This window comes from Trichoderma ghanense (assembly GCF_004382785.1).
Source record: "Trichoderma ghanense strain CCMA-1212 chromosome Unknown scaffold_22, whole genome shotgun sequence".
Classification (NCBI taxonomy): Eukaryota; Fungi; Ascomycota; class Sordariomycetes; order Hypocreales; family Hypocreaceae; genus Trichoderma; species Trichoderma ghanense.
The window spans coordinates 33,974-54,715 of record NW_027395685.1 but is presented as its reverse complement, the minus strand read 5'-3'; the positions used below and the strand labels follow the sequence as shown (position 1 = coordinate 54,715).

Here is a 20,742-nt window from a genome sequence, read left to right as displayed (position 1 = left end):
ACTGGTAGATGCGCGCATATCGCCTCGCAAGGCTTCCGAGGCTACATGTACTTGGAGGCATACGTCTCGATTACACATGGGCCAAGGAGAACCGGCTACACTTGAGACGGGTGCAAAGCACACAAATCGCAACTCCTCAACACTACTCCCTCCCTAGGGAAGAGTATCCGCATGAACAAGAGATGCCGTATGTCGAATGAAATAGTAATACAGTCGAATTGCCCCGAGACTCATTAGTCTAAGCAGAGGTTCGCCTAGCTGCCACTCTTCTTCCCGTGATATCCGATGTTTCCCCCCCGGGCAGCCATGCTCCTGCAGCTATAGACAGACTATTGGCCCCATCGATCCAACTTCTATTCGAACAGCAGTTGCTCGTGTCGCATTCCCTCTCCGTCTGCCCGTCTAAACAAGATGACTCCCCATTTACTGTGCCTGTTTCTGTGCCTGCGCGGCGGCTCGCTCGGCCTCCTTCTTGGCGTAGTAGGCATCTCGGCCGTTGGTTCGGGGCATGTGGTAGCCGTACCTATATCGTTGTCAGAAGGGGGTAACCCTTGCGAATCGGAGTTGCGGGTCATTATTTATCGAGTCCGTACCAGTACCAGTTGGCCATGACGAAACCAGCTCCTATTGCGATGTAAGCCAAAGGGGAACAAGGAAGACGCAATTCCAGTTTTCGCAGCTGTGCCAAAGCTTCGCAGGTAACCGGATGAGGGTTCAGTATTTACCGAGACCGACGCCGAGGTCGAGGATAAGCTGTCGTCGCAGCATCTGCAATTCTGTGTCAGCTTGCGGTCCTGGCAAAAGCTTCCAATGGCGGGACCGGGGCCGAGGAAAATGCCGTGCGAAATTCCGCGCCATTGGTCGGGTCTCAGACGTACTCCAGTGATCGGTGCGATAGCCATTGTGAGTGAGGAGCTTTTCAAGCTTGTCGTGAAGCCGCGAGTTGCGCTGTTGAGCTGTTTGGTGAGTTTGGGATAGCGAAAATGGAGAATCTCGGCATATGGATCGAGCAGTTGGTATGGTCTGATGTTAATCCCGCTAAGGCGTGTCACGTGATGGCACGATGATGGCTGTCGGCGGATTCTCGGGTGTGCGAAAAAGAAGCCCGTTTCGTGAGATGTGCTACTTTTGTTAGTGGGAGCAGAAAGATTGGATCGGATTCGCATATTCCGGTTCTTCTTCAATGGGCTGTAGATCAGCGAGTTGAGGTCAAGTCAGCTTGCTACTGCCATCGTCGCACCAATGAGTCTACTGCTGGCCTCTCGGCGGCTGGCGCTTCCAGGTACATCAATGTTCTTTGCCTGTCTACATCCAATGCTCGCTGGCTGACTTGAAATTCTCAATTGCACGCAGGCCCATCCTCATCATCAGCCTCATTGCTGGCGCCGACGCAATGCGTGTCGCCCCGAAGCCCCGGCGCAATCTCCCAGCGTCGTCACAAGTGGTCCATCAACGTCTTCAAAGGATGGGGCAACTCTAGCTCCAAGGACTCTGGCGACAAGGGCCAGGTCCCCGTCGCCTCTGAACTCGACGATCCCAAGAAGCGACAACAGTTCCTGCAGAGGAATATGCGAGGAGGAGTCGAGGACAACATCTTCCAGGAGGAGATCGAGTCCACCAAGCCGGCGCCCGACTCGCCCGCTGCCCAGGAGCCTTCACAGGAGCGGACCAAGGAGAGCTTGGCCATGGTGGTCGACCCAGATGTCCGGAGCCGGATCCGGTGGCAGCGGAAAAAGGTCATCCAGTTGGTGCGCCGGAACGGGGAGCTGACGAAGGAGGAGAGGATCAAGATGACGGAGCGAGAGCTCCTCCACAAGAGCGACTTCTTCCCCACGAGCGTCAAGAAGCTGGTCATGCTGGCGCGGCAGATCGCCGGCAAACCCGTCGACGAGGCGATCCAACAGATGAAGTGGTCCAAGAAGAAGTTTGCCGCCGAGGTCAAGTACCACCTCGAGGAGGCGCGCGACTTGGCCGTCGTCCAGCGCGGCATGGGCCTTGGCAAAGTCACCGGGGACGTCCTCGACAAGCCTCGGAAAATACAGGACAAGGACGGCAAGTGGATAGAGATTGCGGACCCGACTCGCCTCTATGTTGCGCAGTCATGGGTTGGGCGAGGGCCCTGGCGTGGGAAGGAGATCGACTACAAGGGCCGAGGGAGAATGGGCGTCATCCAGCATCCAAGCACCAGTAAGACATATATCCCCAACCCCTCTTCCCCTTCTTCCAAGGCGTTGTCGCAATAAATTATCGCTGCCCCCCTCATTGGGTCCCCTCTCCGTACGATCAGATTTGCTGACCTGTGCGCCCCCCGCGGGTGTCTCATCTTAGGCTTCACAGTCATCCTGAAAGAGGAGAAAACCAGAATCCGAGAATACGAAGAACTGAAAGCCAAGGAGGCACAAAAGGGCCCCTGGGTTCATCTACCAAATCGCAAGGTGCATGGCCAGAGGCCCTATTACTCGTGGTAGACAAGGAGACTTTGCGATTTGGGTGAAAGTTGGAAGCAAACCACTTTTTTTGACACGTTTGACCCAGCAAATTAGAGCCGGCATGCCAATGAGCATGTACCTGTATCAATATATGTACAATGAAAAGAAACAGCACACTCGGGCAACTGGATAGAACCTTATCAGCTTCGGCTCCCTGCGTCATGTAACTCGCGGCCCCCTTTCGCAGTATCCCGTACTTGAAGAGGCCGGCTGTGACCATACAGTCGGTCCTGGCTTGGGATGGCCCGTCGCCCATCTGTCTGTTGTACCAAGCGTCGAATACTACATCATAGAGAGGGTTACTCTCTAAGAGAGGCATCGCCTTGGGCCCTTTCCAGTTCGAATCATCGACATAACCCATGCAACGGAAACACATGGCAATCGGATCAAAGTTTGGTCCTCAATTGTGAGCTAATCCCACTACCAGAGTACAGATCGCTAGTTCGCCTGAGGACTATCAAGGACACGATCTGCAGATTACACCATGGCTCTTGGCTGCTGCCGAGGTACCATGTCTTCGTAGCGGTTGGATACCATTTCGATGTCATTGGAGTACTTTTCGAACGCGCCCTGACCGTGCCCTGAACTGGGAGGGGGTTGAGAAATGTCGAAGGAGTCGTGAGGCCGGCTGCGGTTCTTCAAGAACCAGAACCCGGCAGCCAAGCCGATTCCTACAACGGCAATTGCGACTCCGAGGCCGATTCCAATGGCCGCACCCTGAGACAAGCCTGAACCCCCAGCCGCAGGAGCAGCTTCGGACGTTTCACTAGCGGTCGGAGTAGCTGTGGTAGAGACGACAGAGGTGGAAGAGTCTGCCGACGTGGTGGTGGCAGGCGGCGACGTTTCGGAGGACTAGGTCACCCAGCGTTAGCGATCTTGCAGCTCCATGGTCATGAGACGTGAAGAAAGCGTACCACGGCGCTCGTGGTGCCCGAGGGGGGAGCGGCTGTAGTCGATGCAGCCGAGGTTTGAGTGGGAGTGGTAGCCGGTGCTGTGGTGGCACCCTGTTCGGTTGTGGTCGGTGGCACCGTGGTCGGGGCAGCCGTTTCCGGGGCCGCAGTGGTCGAGGCCGGGGGCGCTGTTGGGACTGGTGTCGTTTCGCCTGGCGGAGCGCTTGTCTCTGCCGCTGCGGGCGCTGTCGAGGCAGCCGGCACTCCAGTCGGCGTGAAAGCCAATTGTTGACCTATCAGCAGATGAGTACACGAGATGCTCCGTCCGGATGCTTGAACCCTGATTTACCCTGACAAAAGGATCCCGCTAGATAGGCCTGGATCTGGACATCCGTGGCACCGCATCCAGTCTGGCCGCAGTCTCGAACGCCAAATCCGAAGTTGGCGTTGGAACACAGACAGGCAGCGTCATCTGCACTGACACAGCCATACTGGGCAAACTGGCCTCTGACTTGGTTCGCACATGTAGGCTGTTGTAGCGTCAGAGAACGCTCAATCTTCTCAACATCTGGATTGACATACCACACAAGCCGGTGCATCCTGGGCGACAACACCATCCACGTAGATCAGACTCAGTGCACCAAGCACTGCCGGCAGAAGGTATCGCATGTCGAAAAGATGATTCCCAGTTGCTGTCCTTGAACGCTTGAATTGCTCCGGAGAAGAAAAAAAAGAAGAGAAACAGAAAAAGAAAAAGGAACACAGAAGAGAAAAAAAAAAAAAAAAAAGCAGTGGTGATGAGACTGGAAACCCGTCCGCTGGAACGAAGTGGATGAGCAGAAAGACCGGTGGGAGCCGCCGAGTCTTTCCTCTATCTCTCCTTCTCAAATCGCCCTCTTTCTATTGTATTGCTATTGTGCTGCAACGCCACGAAGCTCCGGTGTAAGAAGGTTGAAACGACGGGCAATTAGGAAGTAGGAAGGCTAAGATGGGCGTCGACGACCGAGCGTTACCAGCACACGCGGTCAGACAGCTATCGGAAACGGACTCGCAAGAGGCTGCGCAATACTATGCGAGCAAAAAAGAATGACGCCGAAGGAGTGGAATGCAGATCTCGCAAGGAAAGGGAGATCGAATCAGTGAGAATCGTCGAGGTCTGCGAATGGAATGGCCGCAGAAGGGGGCTTGGAAAGGGAGAAGCGACGAGTGTCGAAGGAGCGTAAGAAGTAGAATGAGTCTCGGTAGAGTCGTAGGGAGCGTGGGGTGGTCTGTATCTGGACGAAGCAGACCTCGCAGGGGATAAAAAAAGAGTGAATTGGGAGAGAGAGAGCGAAGAAGAAGAGAAGGAGAACAAGAGGCCGAATCGCAGTCGCTTGCAGAAAGACACGATGGAGGACGAGTTGAAGGCTTCAAGTCCCTGGAAGGAATGGAACGCTCTCCCATCTGCCCTCCGGCAGCTTAATGATCTACGGAGCCCAGATCATTAATGATAGGGATGCAATCCCGGTCCTGGGCCCACTGCAAGCACCCGGCCAGCGCTAATAACGCGCCCCAACGGCGCTGCTGTGCCCTGGCTTCCAGCTCCGTAGCCGCTGAGGGACCTGCTGCATTCTGCAAAGTACCGGGTACAAGTAGGGGGGACCATCTGAAACATTCTAGCTCCGAGGCAGGCTGTAACGGGAGGAAGAAACAGGAATAGCGCGGCAATGGTGAAAAAAAGTCGATGTCGGCAGTGATGTCTGAGTACTTAGGATGATGTATGCTCACGTTGATTGAGTAGAGACTCTGTATTAATGATGGAGTATGAGACGGAGCATTGCTATGTCGTTGCTTTCAAGGTTGTTAGGAGGACGTGGCTAGACGTAAGGCAAGTGCATAGACAAAGTCCCACGAATACCTTATCTCGTTAAGATCGAATGGTACCCTCGGTATTCCGTACATCCTAGGGCTGCTGCTGCCTTTTGACTGGTAGCACCAGCTAAGCTGAGATGGGTACAGGCAGCTCTCGGCATTACATCAGGCGGAAGGTAAGTACCTGCTAGCAGTTCTGCTAGCCTGCAAAGTACCTCGAGCTTTTATTTGGCAGCACAAACACTACCACACAGCTATTCTGCATCTTGCAGATCCCATCAGCCAGGCCATCTCACCGTCAACACCCGAGCGCTGCCCTTTTCGCACTCTCCATACCTCAATCTTGCCTCCCACCCTTCCGTCGGCCTCCGCCCTGCCGCATCTCTTCTTGCTGCATGCCGCAGGCCCTGTGATGCCGCACCGGAAAGGCCGAAGACGACGACGACCATGGCCAATCCTGTAGGCGAGGAGAGCTGGCTGGCCTACCTCGACGAGACCACCCGCAACGCCTCCGATCTCGAGCAGCGCGTCAATGCCGTCGAACTCTTCAAGCGCGCCGCCGGCGCCGAGCCTGGCAGCCTGCGGATATGGCTTGCCTACTGCAACTACTTCTGGTCTCTTTGGGCCGACAGCCAGTCCGATGCCGCCGGATGGTCCGAGGAGGAGCAGATGATGGGCCGCGAGCTGTTCTCGTTTGGCTCCGCTTTGGACCTGTGGCAGCAGGGCTACGAGGCCATCAAGTACCGCATCAGCGACAGCCATATCCTCTGGAACCGCTGGATATCGCTGGAGATGGAGCTGTTGGAGAAGACCCGGACTCCAGAGGGCGTTAAGCGCATCACGCACCTGTTCCGCGATCGGCTCGTCACGCCTCATCTCACCTGGGACGACACGTCGCAGATGTACTCGAGCTTCCTGTCGGAATACAATCGCGCCGCATGGGAGGAGTCGATGAAGGACATCACCGCGCTGTCCCAGGAAGCAAAGCGCCTCATGGCGGAGCGAGACCCCTTTGAGCTCAGGCTGCAACAGGCAGCTCGGGCAGATGATGTGGAGGCCCAAAAGACCGTCATGGCCGAATATCTCGAGTGGGAAACATCGCATGCCCACGGCGGCCAAGCCATGGCTGACATCAATTTCAATCTCTGCTGTGGGCTCTATGCCAGAGCCTTGACCGGCGTATTCGCATCTGACGAGTCGGTATGGCACCAGCACATAGTCTTCCTTTCATCCTCCTACGCCGACACCAAAGCCCCTGAATATCTACTCAATGCCCTTCGCAGGGCGGTTCAACATTGCCCCTGGTCTGGTCGCTTATGGAATAGGTTAATTCTATGCGCGGAAGAGGCGAAATTGGACTTTTCTGAAGTGGAGTCAATCAAACATGCCGCGACGAGCGAAAACCAGCTGTACAAGCACGGCATGGAGAGCATGATTGAGATGTATGTCGCGTGGTGTGGGTTTCTGAAACGAACCGCCATGGATGCGAACGCTGGAGACGAGGCCGTCGATGTGGCTGATGTAGGGCTGAGTGCGGCTCTCGAGGACGTCGAGGTCGTCGGCAAGAGGCTTTACGGCAAGGACTTCCAAGGCGACCCCAAGTTTCGACTGGAGCGCATCTACATCCAGTACCTGACGGAAAAGAAGGGAGCAATCGACGAGGCGAGGATGCAGTGGAACAAGCTCGCCAAGGCCCAGATTCACGCAGACAGCCACGACTTCTGGTTCCGCTACTATATGTGGGAGATGCTCATCTTCTCTTCCACCAACACGGGCAACAGCCCCACGCCCTCTTCTGGCGGCGGCAGCTTCCGGATACCCACGCTCGCCACCGCAGTTCTGCAGCGCGCTGTCAACCGGCGGACGATCGACTGGCCCGAGAAGGTGCTGGAGGTGTACATGCAGCATTGCAACGACTACGAACTGTCGCACTCTGTGCGTAGAGCGGCAGATGTCGTGCATAAAGCCGAAAGGGCCATTGCGAAGCGACGTGCTCGCGAGCAGGAGGAGAAGGCCGCCGCATATGCTACCTACTATGGCGCACAGCCGACGGACCGTGACGAGGCTATGTCAGGGGCTGTGTCTCCAGGCCCGCCTAAGAGGAAACGAGACGACCCATCAGATGCCCAGGAGCCCGACAATGCCAACAATAAACGCCAAAAGAACGACCACGAAGCGCGCGAAGCTTCGTCTAGCCACCAACGGAGAGACAGAGAAAACACATCGGTGCTCGTCACAAACCTTCCCGCCGACGTCACCCAGACAAAGCTGCGCCAGTACTTCAAGGAGTACGGTCACATCAACAACATCACAGCTCTTGTCCGGGAGGAAAATGACCAATCGTCAACGGCGTTGATTGAGTTTAGCACTCCAGAAGAGGCCCAATCCGCACTACTCAGGGACGGCAAGTTTTTCGGGCAGTCTCAGCTCAGTGTGCGATCTGCGCATGACTTGACCATCTATGTCACCAACTACCCCCCTGCGGCTGATGAAAAGTACCTTCGTCGGCTGTTTCAGGATTGCGGAGAGATCTTGAGTATTCGATGGCCGAGCCTCAAGGTAAACTCGCATCGCCGGTTCTGCTACGTCTCTTTCCGTGATGGTGATGCGTCCGCTAGAGCAGTGGCCAAGGACGGTACCCTTCTCGAGGGGAAATACAAGCTCATGGTCAAGTACTCAGACCCCAGTCGCAAGAAGAGTCGCGAGGGGGCTGTTGCCGAGGGCCGCGAAGTTCATGTTTCGGGTCTCAGCCCCTCGACGACTGAAGACGAGATCCGCGACATTTTCTCCAAGTGCGGAACAATACAGAGAATCAACATCCCCCGAAACATCAATGGCAAGGGCCGTGGATTCGCCTTTGTCGTCTTTGAAGCCAAGGATGAAGCTGAAAGGGCTGCGTCAGAGCTGGACAAGGCCAAGTTCCACAACCAAATCATTGAGGTCGAGGTTTCGAAGCCTTCCAACGTGAAACCCACGGCTCATGCCGTAGCACACGATCGGGCGTCTCTGGCACATCAAGCGGCCGACGGTGCTGGCGGCGATAAGGCGTCAAAGCCCTCGGCTGCCGACATCGCCGCGCGCACCATCGCCCTCATGGGTCTGCCCGACACTGTCAACGATGCCCGAGTGCGGGCGCTTGTCGAGCCCTTCGGCCCCATCGTCAGGCTCGTTTTGCAGCCTGGCCACGGCGGCGCAAAGATTGAGTTTGCAGACTCCTCGGCGGCGGGCAGGGCAAGCCTGCAGCTGAGCAATGTCGAGTTTGAAGGCCACAAGTTGCACGTCGGGTCCGTCGATGACCTCCGTCACGCAAAAGCTGAGAGAGCCCAAGATCGCATCGTCCCGCGCAGCCAGGACCAGGCGAAAAAGGACAAGGACAAGCCGTCCAGTAGCACAGCCAAGGGTTTCACGCCCACGTCGGTCAATGTGAGGCGGCCGACGCTGGGAAGACCCGGCCCAAAGCGCGGACTGGGCTTTGTTGCCCCGAAGGCGTCGTCTGCATCGAATGCCACAGCTGGAGAAGGGGGAGGCGGAGGGGAGGGAAAGCCAGCTCCCAAGAGCAATGCAGACTTTAAAGAGATGTTCTTGAGAGGCTCGAGACCGGATAATGACGCAAAGACCGACTGAAGGAAGACCATCAGTCGTACACGTTCCTTTGAGTTGTTCTCCCCGTCTATTTAAAGCTCGCCTCGAGATGAATCTTTGATGTACGGACATTTATAATACATTGTATGCGCAAGTAGTTTTGTCGTATGTCTACTTGATGGACAAAATCAAGCCTTATCAAGTTCCAATTCGAATATTGCCTTGATTTTCTCGCCCTGATATTTCCCATTTTTTGCCCCCAAACGGAGGACATGCCTATGCCAAATGCCTCCCAGGTGTAATCCCCCTTTGTAAATCCATGTTCCGTGACCGATCTCTACAGGACAGGCAAAACAAACGAAAGAAAAAGAAAAGAGAATCCGCCTCTGTTCAAGCCGAAACATTTACAGACTGATGGTGTTGACGGTCCTGTCTTGGTTGAAGTCCTGCGAAAACAAACGCTGCCACGCGTCGAACCACTTCTCCTGCTGGGCAGTGAGAAGTTTGCCAGGCTGCTTGAAGCTTCGAGTAAGCAATTCGCGCAGTCGTGTGCGCAAAACTTTGATGACGAGCATCGTCTTCCAGTCCGGGACGGCGAAGCGGCCCCGGTTACCATCCAGTACAATCACGCCAGAGTATAGCTAGAGGCACGGACCATGTCAATATACCGAGCTCCAAGTATTATGTCCAAGGAGACATCGAGATCGACTTACATCACAGCGCACGTCACCGCAGAGCAGTGCGATGGCGAAAGGTTCTGTCACAGTGGTTTCATGTGCACGATAAACCCTGCATTCAGAATAAGCGTCAGAAATTGCTTCGACAAGTGGCATGGGGATGGAACCAGGGGATGACCCACGACTTGGTTTGCATGATGGTATAGTATGACAGCCATCGCGCATCGAACAGTCCACGGTTGACAGACGTCGGATGAAGGCTGATAGACTGGTTGTTACCGATATTGCGAAGCCCCTTGGAGCCTGGCACATCCCGCACAAGAAGCTTGGGGTAAAAGCTCCATGCGATCACGGAAGTCGAAACTACGTCGTTGTCGCTGTTGAGGTTGACCCGCTGAGGCACGTCAACGAACTGCTGCTGTCGCCGACCGCGGCCGCCGGCGGAAAACCGAAGTCTCAAAAGCGCTCGCCGCTCCTCTTCAGTCAAAGACAAGAACCCGGAGTCGGCCAGAGACGTCAGCAGTTGTCCTTTCAAGTCTTCAATATTGGTAAGCGTCTGCTGGTTAAGGTAATTCTTTCTGCAGAATTGAAATTCCTTTCCGAAACCCGCATTCGCCTGGCATACCCGCTTCCACGCAAGATAGGCATTGTAGGTCGTGAGTATATCCGAGTCTGCACGGCGAAAGGCTGCTCTCGCGTTGTTTGCTTGCGTCTGTTGTCCAAAGGGGGCAGAAAAGGGGGATTTGGATGACAAAATGGCCGCAACGGTGATAGCCATGTCCAGGCATTTGAACACCGTCCCCAGGAGAATGAGCTTCCCCAGGAAGACATCCAAGGGTAACCTCGCTAGCTGGTACCCAAGGGGGGTGAGGTCTTCGGCGCCAGTCAAAGCTCGCACATCCACGAGTGCGTCCACGGCGCGACGAATATTCTTGGCCGAAGGAGGGTCCAAAGCGTCGCCCAGCGTCTCTTCGATGCCGCCCAGTTTGCAAATCTTGACTCGGATGGCCAAGTCCTGCAAGGAGAGACGCAGCATCTCCGGAGTCTGCTGGTCGCTCATCAGAGTATCGTGCCGATACCGAGAGAACATGTGAAAGCACAGCCCATTCTGCACACGGCCAGCACGCCCCCTGCGTTGCTTCGCATTCGCCCTTGAAATGAAGGTATCAATCAACCTGGAAAGCTGCTTCTTCTCGTCGAATCGCATCTCGCGGTGCTTGCCGGTGTCAATGACGCAAGTCACGTCTGGGATGGTGATTCCAGTCTCGGCGATATTCGTCGCTAACACAATTTTCCTCATCCCCTGAGGTGGTAGAAGGAAGGCTGCTTCCTGATCCTCCATGGCAATCGTGGAATGCAGAGGGTAGACAAGCCAACCAGCCGAAAACCGAGGGTCCCCCAGTAGCATATCGTTGAGCGATCTGATATCTCCAATTCCCGGTAGGAAGACCAGTATTGCGTTGCTATATTGCTGTAGTGATTCGTCCACCGCAATTCGAGCAATCAGTTCAACAATGAGGTCATGGTCGATTTGATATTCGTTCATTTGAGCGAGCACAGCCTTGGTCTTGTTGGAGTAGCCGGCAAGGCTCTGCACCATCTCGGCTTTGACTCCCTCCACTTCGGGCTCGACCGTGTCGTCATCGAGGTCGACAATCCGATCAGATTCTGAGTTGCTTGGGACATAGCCTGTGAGCTCGACAGCATCCTCAAGGTAGCGGACCATGACTGGGAACGTTCTGCCGGGAACGTTCAGTACTGGTGCGCCGCCTAGGTACGCCGAAAACCGCTCCGCGTCAACAGTAGCAGACATCAAGATGACCTTCAAGTCTTTGCGGCGTTTCAGGAGGCGTTTGAGGACGATGAGGAGGAAGTCACTATCAATGGAGCGTTCATGGACCTCGTCGAGTACGAGATGTGTGACTTCGTGAAGGTCATTAGAACCTTCGAGCATTCTCATAACAATACCCGTCGTAGCATACACAAGCCGCGTTTCTTTGGACGTGTTTGACTCAAGGCGGATGGAATAGCCGACAAGGGACCTAGAGGTTCCCAGATCGCCCTTTTCATCACCCAACTCTTCACTTACTCGACGAGCTAGAGATATGGCAGAGATGCGGCGAGGCTCCGTGCAGTAAATCTTGCACTGCCTGCCTTGTGATAGTTCGCGTTCCAGCAGGAAGGCCGGTACTTGTGTGCTTTTGCCACTGTAGCACTGTTAGTTGAGGCTAACAGTTGTCAAGGAGAGCAGTTCACAACTTACCAGCCAGTCTCTCCGCAGATGATAATCACTTGATTCTTATCTACAGCATCCAGAACATGGTCTTTAAATTTCCACATTGGAAGCTGTTCTCGATATTGCTGGAATAGGCGTCAACGAACTGCACTTGTGAGAAGAAATCGGGCATGAGCTTAATACATACCAGCATGACTTCATACTTCTTCCTGCTTGACCTTGCGGCCCACAGCTTCCTCAGATTGTCATCGCTTTCAACGTGCCTTGATCGCTCGGTATGCCCCAAGTCGGTAGCTTCTGGTGAAGCCTTGGCATTGTTGCGACCCCGGAACGCGCCCTGGAGGACAACGCCGTCTTCAAGCTCCTGGTCCTGCCTTTGGCGGACAAGGGCCTTGATCTGTTTCACAACGAGGCGATCCTGTGCATCGAAATGCTCCTTCTTGGCTTCGGCCATCTCAGACCAGAAATCTCGCCAGACGGTTGGAAGCCTAAGGTTGACCTTTTCTTCCTTGGGGTTACCACTGAATATGTGAAACAGCGCTGCCGTGGCGATGTAGGCCTCCGATTGCTTCAAATCCGGGGTAGCGACCTTGGTCATGGTAAATCTGAAGCGGGTGGACTCAATCACGGCTTCGACATCCGCATTTGCCATGACCTGGGCAGCTTCCTGCGGCTTTGACCACCCGATAACCACCGAGTGGCGATTAGCAAACGTGGCCTCGGAAACGACAGTATAGTTGATGTTGACAGAAGGGTCTCTGGCCATTGTTAGTAGCGTGGTCGCACATCAGGGACATGGGGTTATAGTGTCCCGACTTGCCTGGAACGGCAGGCTTCTTCCAAGATGCGTTTCGGACTGACACCCGTCCATTTAGCAAACTCTCGAATGACGAGCCGTGCTCCATCGGCAGAGTTGACGACGGTCTGGAGCTTTCCAGTGGTCGGGTCAACCTCGCTCTGTGGAAGTGACTCGAACAAGCCCGCGATATCCTCGTCCTCGTTGTTCTCAGCTAGGATGTCCTTTGCCATTTGCTCAGCTATAGCAGTGATGTCGTCGTCGGCTTCGGGCATGGGCGTGGCATCTTCAGGCTCTGGCTGGCTGCTTGAGTCAATGGCAGCCGTCTTCCTAGCCAGAGCGAGTTGTTTTTCCAGGTCGACCTTGTCCTTTTTCCACTGTTGCTCTGCCAGAAACTTGTCGAATAGAACGTCGGATTCTATTGTCTTTAGTTTGGATTCCAGATAAGCCACTGATACCGCATCCGCCTCATCTTCCTTTTGCTGCTTGGCAGATCTTGACTGCGCCGTTGTCTTTTCCAGGTAGCTCAATTCGAGTAACTTGGCCTTCGTGGCGATGTATTCTGGTATCAAGTCCTCCGGTTCGATTTCGCCGTCGAATGTCGCATTTGGGAGGGATCGGGTTTTGCTGGGCCGTTGATTCGGCGCGTTGCTCTTCTCGTTTCGAGTGGCTTGACTCTGATTCAACTTGGGGGTGCTTGTGCGAGAAGGCGGGGCGGATGTGCCTTCAGCAGCGTCTACATGTCAAAGTCAGAGGAATGGCCATGATCGAATACCTCGGAGAAGCTGACCTTTGGGAGCCGCCTTGGACTTGTTGCCGTATGAAGGCAGCTCATCCGGCGGAGACTCGCGAGCAAGCCACTCGAGGGCTTCCTCTAGGCCCCAGATATAATCTCGAGGGGCCGGCGAGATATTCGGTGCGATGTCCAAGATATGCCGAATAGCATTGTCGACGATGTGTGCAGAGAAGCCGGCGCCGGTGAGTGTCTGCTGTAGTGTCCAGATACGTGACACCAAGTCTTCTTCAGACGGCATCTTTCCAGGCCCAGCGTTCTCGGACGACAGGCTGGACGCATAGAATCGGCTCTCAGCCTTGATGAGGTCTAGGATATGATCCATCAACTCCCGCGGCAGCCATTTTTGGGTGTTTAGGTTCTCAGCTTGGCTCCGAAGCAGGCGCCGATCAGTTTCCAGCCGCAAGCATTGGCGCTGGGCATCTCGCTTGACCTTCTGGGCGTACTTGTCTACGAACAGCTGCAGTTCAGATTCCTCGAGCTGCCGTTCAAACTCCTCGGGGCTCAATTCGACCTTTTTGGCGGCCGCATGCTCGCCATTCTGCTCGGCCGGCTTCGACTGCGACGAGGGGCCATCCGATGCCGCTGGAGGGGCAGTCTTGGGAGTGTTGACGCCCGAGGAAGACTGGGATCCTGTCGGCTCTGCTGCTTCCAGGCGAGGTTTGGACGCAACGGAGGTCGTGGCGAAGCCTCGTGCCGGGTTGGCTGCCGGCTTCTTCTTCTTCTTTGCGCCAGCCATGGAGGTTGCCTGGATAAAGTGACGATGGGGAGCGGCTGGTATCAGCAAGGTGCGCAGTTGAAAGACAGGGGCATATAAGGTGCAGGATCGATAAGGCGGCGGCAAACACTAGTGCGGCAACGTTATGATGCTGCGTTTGCGTGATATCAATCGATCAGCTACCCGATAACAAACACATAAGGTGTTTTGAATGGGGCTTCTAGCACCATTAGCACATTATGTAAACATCCTTCTTTTTACTTGGTTGAAAAGCAGCTTCTATATTGTTTCATATATATTTGGAAACAGAGAGGTAGTATATAGGTAGAAAATATAATAGAAAACAGGTAGTAGCATTACAGTGATTATTGTTGCGCTATGTTTTCTCTTCTACCCTCAAGTGTGTACACATGAGTATGTTATCAAGCTTCCATGCACTTCTACGATTTCCAGGCAAGCAGCTTTATCTGAGCTACTCTCTCCTTACGAAGCAACTCAAGGTTGAGCATGTGATTGTGTTGCTATCCTGCGTATCTTACTCGGTACTGGGCACGCATAAACGCCTGATGTCCGGTTAAAGATGCAGGTCCATGTACTTGGCAGCCATCAAGCAGCAAGTGCCGAGCCTGTCTGTGCCAGTCGTGTGCTCACCTCCAGCCACCCCATATTCAACTCGACCAGGCTGAACCCTGGCCCTCCCGCACGGCAAATTCCTCTCCCCGGCATCATCACCAGACAACCCGCGCCGACCTCGCTTCAACGGCCCCTCAGCTCCAGCTCCAGCTGTCATAAAAAAGGCGTTTCCCATCCTTGCCTGCATGGCGCACTACACTAGATTGTGTAGGCTAGCGCATCCGGCCGAGACGCTGATACCTGCGCCGCCTTTGCCTGCTGGCTCGTCGACGTCCCGGTATCTTTGCACCAGCTGGGCCATTGTGGCCATATGGCGCCCCTGTGGAATACTAATAGCCAGCTGACCGCGAGCTGAAGTTGCTCTGCAAATGTCTACCGAACATCCTCTGGCATCGTCCCAACAGCGGCGCTGAAGACTGTTGATCGTATCTTTTGTGCACCAAAGCTTCGTTCGGCGGCCTAACCCGTACTTTCATCCGCCTTGACTGCCCAGCTCCGAAAGGCAGATTTGGAACGAGTAAGGAGCCCAGGCGTCCCGTCTCCCACCCGTGCCGCCGCTTGACCGTCGGAGTCGTTCAGTTGGATACAATGTTCGCCTTCGATCCGTCGGCGCTGCCCCAGCTCACCACTCGGAAGGCTCTTATAGTGGTTGACCTTCAAAACGACTTCGTTGATGCCGCCGACGGCGGGTTGCCCGTGACTCAACCCGATGGATTTGTTGACCGCACAATCGAGGTTGCAAATGCCTTCCGTTCGGTGGGCGATGTCATCTGGGTTCAATCTCAGTTCGACAAGGCCCGTGGGATCGATAGCGATCAGATCATACTATCCGACAACACGCCGACTTCTCAAAGCAAGAGCAAAAGCGGCGTCATCCAGGCTTCTGCCGATGATGTATCGGATGCCGAGGCTTTCCTGAGTCATGAGGAGCCATCTTGCGTAAAGCCTTCCCATCCAGGGTGCAGCATGCCTCGGGTTGTTGCGGAGGCGGTCCGCAAAACCGATATCACATTGACCAAGTCTCACTACTCCGCGTTTCATGGCACACATTTGTTACGCTCTCTGCGTGGCAAGATGGTCATGGAAGTCTTCATCTGCGGCTCCCTGGCCAACATTGGTGTCTATGCCACCGCTATGGATGCTGCGGGCCACGGAATGGCCATCACAGTCATCAAGGATTGTTGCGGCTATCGTCACGAGTCCAGGCAGGCCGCAGCTACGAAGAGCTTAGTTGAGCTGACTGGCTGTGAATTTCTATCTTCCCAAGAGGTTCTGAGCACCTTGCCGCCGGCTGAGCCGGAGAGCAAGGCGTCCCCTGAAGCCCCAAAACTGCCATCAGCAACGGGCACCAGCACCGCTGAAGATATCACACAATCCCTGCTGGAACTCAAGCTGGATTCCAGCCCGTCTGACCCTGCCAATGTCGCGAAAGAAACAAGCTCGGAGCCGGTGTCGAAGAAGGAATCTCAGGGTTCTGAGACGGCCAACGTATTGAATCAGGCCGCTGGCATCATCTCGCAGCCCTCGGTCGAAGATGGTATGGCGAAAGCTGATGATCCAGTCGCTGCATCCGTCGAACCCGACAACGAATCGGATCTCTTGGCCCAGCAGAAGCTCTGCGAAGGTGATGCCGATGTCATTATGAATGCGTTGCCAAGCGGCCTAGCAGAAGAAGCGTTTGAAAAGCTGGAAAAGGAGGTGCTTTGGCAGCGCATGTCACACCAAGGCGGCGAGGTCCCTCGGCTGGTTGCCGTCCAAGGAGAGGTGAGCGAAGACGGCACCATGCCCGTCTATCGTCATCCCGCTGATGAATCACCACCGCTGCTTCCCTTTTCCCCGACGGTTGAGGCCATCAAGGTCGAGGTAGAGAAGCATCTCGGCCACCCCCTGAACCATGTTCTCATTCAGTTCTACCGTGACGGAAATGATTACATTTCCGAACACAGCGACAAGACCTTGGATATTGTCAGGGGATCGTACATCGCCAACCTCAGTCTCGGAGCGGAAAGAACCATGACTCTAAGAACTAAGAAGCTGGATAAGGGTCTTTCTGGAGCGGCATCCGATGATGGGAGGCGAAAGATACAACGGGCCAAACTCTCCCACAACTCGCTCTTCCGCATGGGCTTGCAGACCAACATGAAGTGGCTCCATGCCATCCGACGCGACAGGCGTGCAGACCGCGATAGGTCGGCCGCCGAGCTGGCCTATTCCAGCCGCCGTATATCGCTCACGTTCAGGCGCATTGGCACATTTCTGGATCGCGACGAGACCATCATCTGGGGCCAGGGAGCGACCGGCAAGACTCGCGAATCTGCACACGCAATCAAAAACGGCCAGAGCCCCGACGCTGTGAGCATGATCCGGGCCTTTGGCATGGAGAATCATGCGTCCGATTTTGACTGGGACGCCCATTACGGCGGCGGCTTCGACGTGCTACACATCAGCAACTCGCCCAGATTCTTTGCCTCCGCAGATCCCATAGTCAACATGCGCATTGTGCTCATGCTGACTGAGTTTGGTATCAAGTTCGCCAAGGGGAGCATGGCTTCCGGCGCAGACATTCAGAGCAGCGGTCAAAGCAACCCATCGGCGTTCTGGTCGCCGCCCGTCAAGTTCGTTGACAACGACGCTGCTAGATCCGTCGTCCAGGGTGACATGGCCATCATGCTGTATCTGTACTCCCGCTACGGGCCCGGCCGCAGTGCCGAGGTAGGCTCCGCTTCACATAGTCCGGAAAAGCTTGCGGTGCTATACAGTCAGCTGCAGCAAGGGCTCAACCTCTTGCACATCTGGCGGCACGTGAAAGGCGAAGGAGATGTCCCGGGCGGAGCATTGCCCGGGAAATTGAAGCAGGAGCTTGCCGTTTGGGACGGCTACCGTGCCGACAAGTCGAAAGGTAGACATCCCGCGTTCCTCTGCGGGGACACTTTGACCCTGCCTGATTTTGCCACATGGCCAGTCCTGCATTCTATTGTGGAAGAGTATGGCCTCGACGTAACGTTCAAAGGCATGGACAGATTACGAACCTACTATGAGGCTGTTCGACAACTGGACAGTGTCGCTGCCGCTGTTGGGAGCCAATAACTTCCCCGGGCGTTGAGCATGAGAGAAGGCTCTCTCACTGTGCGTTGCTTTCGACTGTAGTAGCACATTGTTCTCTTGGTTATCCCCAGCAGTTGCTTGGAAGCACTCACTTTTCGCCTTTCTCACCCCTGAGTGGGTCCGAAACTGTCACGTTTGACTTCGTCATATCGATATGCTGGCCTTGCTTTTGCCCTGCCCCCTTTTCTCTCTTCGCTGCCTGCCTGTATATGGGTTTCTCTTTTGTAGCTTTACAGAGTGAGTGGCCGTTTATTGTATAGCAAAGAAGTATGAGTGCCATGTAAATGGTCAGCTCGCAACATGTATACCCCTATTGGGAGACGCAAGTCTCCAAAGCACGTACTTTGACACACTATGCAATGTAGGTTTAGAGAGGAATTTACTCATTCGACATTACATCTACTGCGTTGAGTCCCAAGGGAGAGGATACGTGCCTACCCAGTCCGCGACTTCGCTCCTCAGCTGCACAATCTCTGGGTCTCCATCCCCGTTGCCAAGGTGCTCTACGAACAGCTTGAGTTTGCCAGGCGACTTCTCGCCTCGCTCCTCTGCTGCGGCCCTGACTGTCTTGTTGATGCGGGTCGCAATGGTGACGGCCCGGTCGACAACATCAGCCACTCGCACGAAATCATCCTCGTGGAACCCGCGAGTCGTCATGGCGGGCGTGCCCATGCGAAGGCCACCAGGTACCAGAGCTGATCGATCGCCCGGCACGGTGTTCTTGTTCGCGGCGACGCCGACAAGCTCCAGGACGCGCTCTACTCTGCTGCCGTCGATGCCGTGGGGCTTGAGGTCAACAAGAACCAAATGGTTATCGGTACCGCCGCTGACAAGGCTGTATCCGAGGCCGCCTTTGCCTTTGTCCTCGCCCAGGCGTTTGGCAAACGCCTTGGCATTTGCCAGCACTTGAGACTGGTAAGCTTGAAATTCTGCTGTTTGCGTTTGCTTCAGTGCCACGGCGAGAGCCGTGATGGTGTGGTTGTGAGGACCGCCCTGATGGCCGGGGAACACGGAGTTGTTGATCGGGCCTTCGAGGTTGTACATCTCATCCTCCTTGGTCTTCGGGTTCTGCCTGCGCACGCCCTTACGGAAGAAGATCAACGCTCCGCGAGGACCCCGGAGACTCTTGTGGCTGGTGGTGGTGACGATGTCTGCGAAGGGGAAGGGGCCGGGCAGCACCTTGGCGGCAACGAGGCCGGATATATGTGCCATATCTGCTACCATGTAAGCGTTCACCTTGTCGCAGATCTCCCGGATGCGTTTGTAGTCGATCAGGCGGCTGTAGGCGCTCGTTCCGGCGACGATGATCTTGGGCCGGTAGATGGAGGCCATTTTCTCGAGGTTATCGTAATCGATGTAGCCGGTGCGCTCATCCAGCTGATAGGGCAGTGTCTCAAAGTACTTGGACACGGCGGAAATCTTCTTGGTCGGTGTCTGGTAGCCATGAGACAAATGTCCACCGTGAGGAAGGTCGAGGCCCATCAGTCGGTCATGCGTATCCATAAGCGCCGAATAAACATAGAGGTTGGCCGGAGCGCCAGAGAGAGCTGAAGACGTGTCACCGTTAGAGGAGTTGCTCAAAGGATAACCCCTGGGTCGCCATGATGAACCTGCCTTGAACGTTGACCCCCCATGACTTGGGATCGAGGCCAAATGCATCTAGTGCGCGCTGCTGGCACAGTCTTTCGGACTGATCGATGAACTCGTTACCGCCATAATACCGTGCGCCGGGGTAGCCCTCGGAATACTTGTCTGCAGGCCGTCGTTCGTCAGCTACCTAACTCATAGCCGAATCTCTCTCCGGCGTTGTCTTCCAGCTGTGGGAGGCGCTTACTCTGCATAACACTCCCCAGAGCATCCAGCACAGCTTGCGAGGTGAAGTTCTCGGACGGGATGAGGTTGATGAAGTGCTTCTGTCGGTTTTTCTCCTGCTCCAAGGCTCAGCATGCGCTACAACAGCTGCGTGGTCTTCTCAAGCGGGTTCAGACTGACTCGTTCGATGATGTCAAACACAGCCGGGTCGGCCTTTGCAAGATGCGCCGAAAGAAGCTGTCGGTTTCCTCGAGTTAGCACCCAGAGCCTTGCCTGCCACTGCCAATTGAATCGTCGCCGACCTGCTGTTGGCCATCCTGGGCGAGCGAGGCCTTTGTCCGTCGAGCACCGAGACATGCAGTGGCCGCAGATGTTCTCGCCGCCGCCAGTCTTTTCAGGCCTCCGAAAGGAAGCGCCGTGCTTCGCAGATAAGAAGCTGCCATGGTGGCCTTCAAGTACAGCCGCGAAAGAGGGAGAGAGAGAGAAGAGAGAAGCAAAGAGGACAAGACAGAACAGGGCCGAGCAAGGAACTGCGCCTGCGACAGCCGTTGGTTATTATAGCGGCAAACTGTCCCAAGAGGTGGAAGATGCCGGCGATGCTTGCCGGTCACGCAAGTCCGAATCAGCGCGGTTCAGAAAGCGGCGCCCGTGCCCTGACCGTGGCTATCCGTCCTCCCATAGCCTCGTCCCATCACCCCACATGCGAGTTAGTATTACCTATTGGCAACACCTGTTCCTGCAAGTGCTAGAGGTATCATGTACCTCGAATGATTGGCCATAAAGGTTATTACCACTACTGGGAATGCATTCCTCTTGGTGTCGCCAATTATTCTGCAACAATGGGTACGACACAGCAAGATTGGCGATGCAGAGCAGGACCTTACCTAAAGACTACCTGTCGTATCCAGATTCACAGCGAAAGGGACGCTTCAACGCACGATGATCATACTACACATGCTGCCTGCATTCGATAACACAATCACCCGCATCACGGATCACCAAGTACACCGGCGATGCGTGTCGGCTTATTCTTTTCCCGCTCCCCCACAAACTCCCCGCCACTGACAATCAAAAGAGATCCATCACAGGTTCGATCGACGGCAGTCAGCTAGAGAAAAATTCACTTGGTAGTATAAGAGTAAGTCAGTCGCCCAACAATG

At 55.1% G+C, this 20,742-nt stretch overlaps 6 protein-coding genes across 6 annotated transcripts; 3 read left to right on the top strand and 3 right to left on the bottom strand.

The window, feature by feature from the left end:
- Positions 1-423: 423 nt before the first annotated feature.
- On the bottom strand, positions 424-902 carry CCMA1212_010109 (Cytochrome c oxidase subunit 7A; the record flags this gene model as incomplete). The annotated part of the gene is made up of 4 exons (XM_073707163.1): positions 424-523; positions 594-624; positions 726-768; positions 879-902. The coding sequence occupies 4 exons, from the start codon at positions 900-902 to the stop codon at positions 424-426; spliced, it is 198 nt and encodes a 65-aa protein (XP_073554288.1).
- A 340-nt stretch (positions 903-1,242) lies between these two features.
- Positions 1,243-2,468, top strand: CCMA1212_010108 (54S ribosomal protein L22; the record flags this gene model as incomplete). The annotated part of the gene is made up of 3 exons (XM_073707162.1): positions 1,243-1,282; positions 1,354-2,187; positions 2,329-2,468. The coding sequence occupies 3 exons, from the start codon at positions 1,243-1,245 to the stop codon at positions 2,466-2,468; spliced, it is 1,014 nt and encodes a 337-aa protein (XP_073554287.1).
- Positions 2,469-2,966: 498 nt separating this feature from the next.
- On the bottom strand, positions 2,967-4,048 carry CCMA1212_010107 (uncharacterized protein; the record flags this gene model as incomplete). The annotated part of the gene is made up of 4 exons (XM_073707161.1): positions 2,967-3,341; positions 3,404-3,672; positions 3,729-3,909; positions 3,962-4,048. The coding sequence occupies 4 exons, from the start codon at positions 4,046-4,048 to the stop codon at positions 2,967-2,969; spliced, it is 912 nt and encodes a 303-aa protein (XP_073554282.1).
- A 1,629-nt stretch (positions 4,049-5,677) lies between these two features.
- On the top strand, positions 5,678-8,854 carry CCMA1212_010106 (uncharacterized protein; the record flags this gene model as incomplete). Its single annotated transcript, XM_073707160.1, has 1 exon — positions 5,678-8,854. One exon carries the CDS (start codon positions 5,678-5,680, stop codon positions 8,852-8,854), a length of 3,177 nt encoding a protein of 1,058 aa, XP_073554281.1.
- Positions 8,855-15,253: 6,399 nt separating this feature from the next.
- Positions 15,254-17,752, top strand: CCMA1212_010104 (DNA oxidative demethylase ALKBH2; the record flags this gene model as incomplete). Its single annotated transcript, XM_073707159.1, has 1 exon — positions 15,254-17,752. The coding sequence occupies one exon, from the start codon at positions 15,254-15,256 to the stop codon at positions 17,750-17,752; it is 2,499 nt and encodes an 832-aa protein (XP_073554280.1).
- Positions 17,753-18,169: 417 nt separating this feature from the next.
- On the bottom strand, positions 18,170-20,025 carry CCMA1212_010103 (uncharacterized protein; the record flags this gene model as incomplete). Its single annotated transcript, XM_073707158.1, has 5 exons — positions 18,170-19,361; positions 19,408-19,543; positions 19,605-19,698; positions 19,763-19,819; positions 19,885-20,025. 5 exons carry the CDS (start codon positions 20,023-20,025, stop codon positions 18,170-18,172), a joined length of 1,620 nt encoding a protein of 539 aa, XP_073554286.1.
- Between the last annotated feature and the right edge of the window lie 717 nt (positions 20,026-20,742).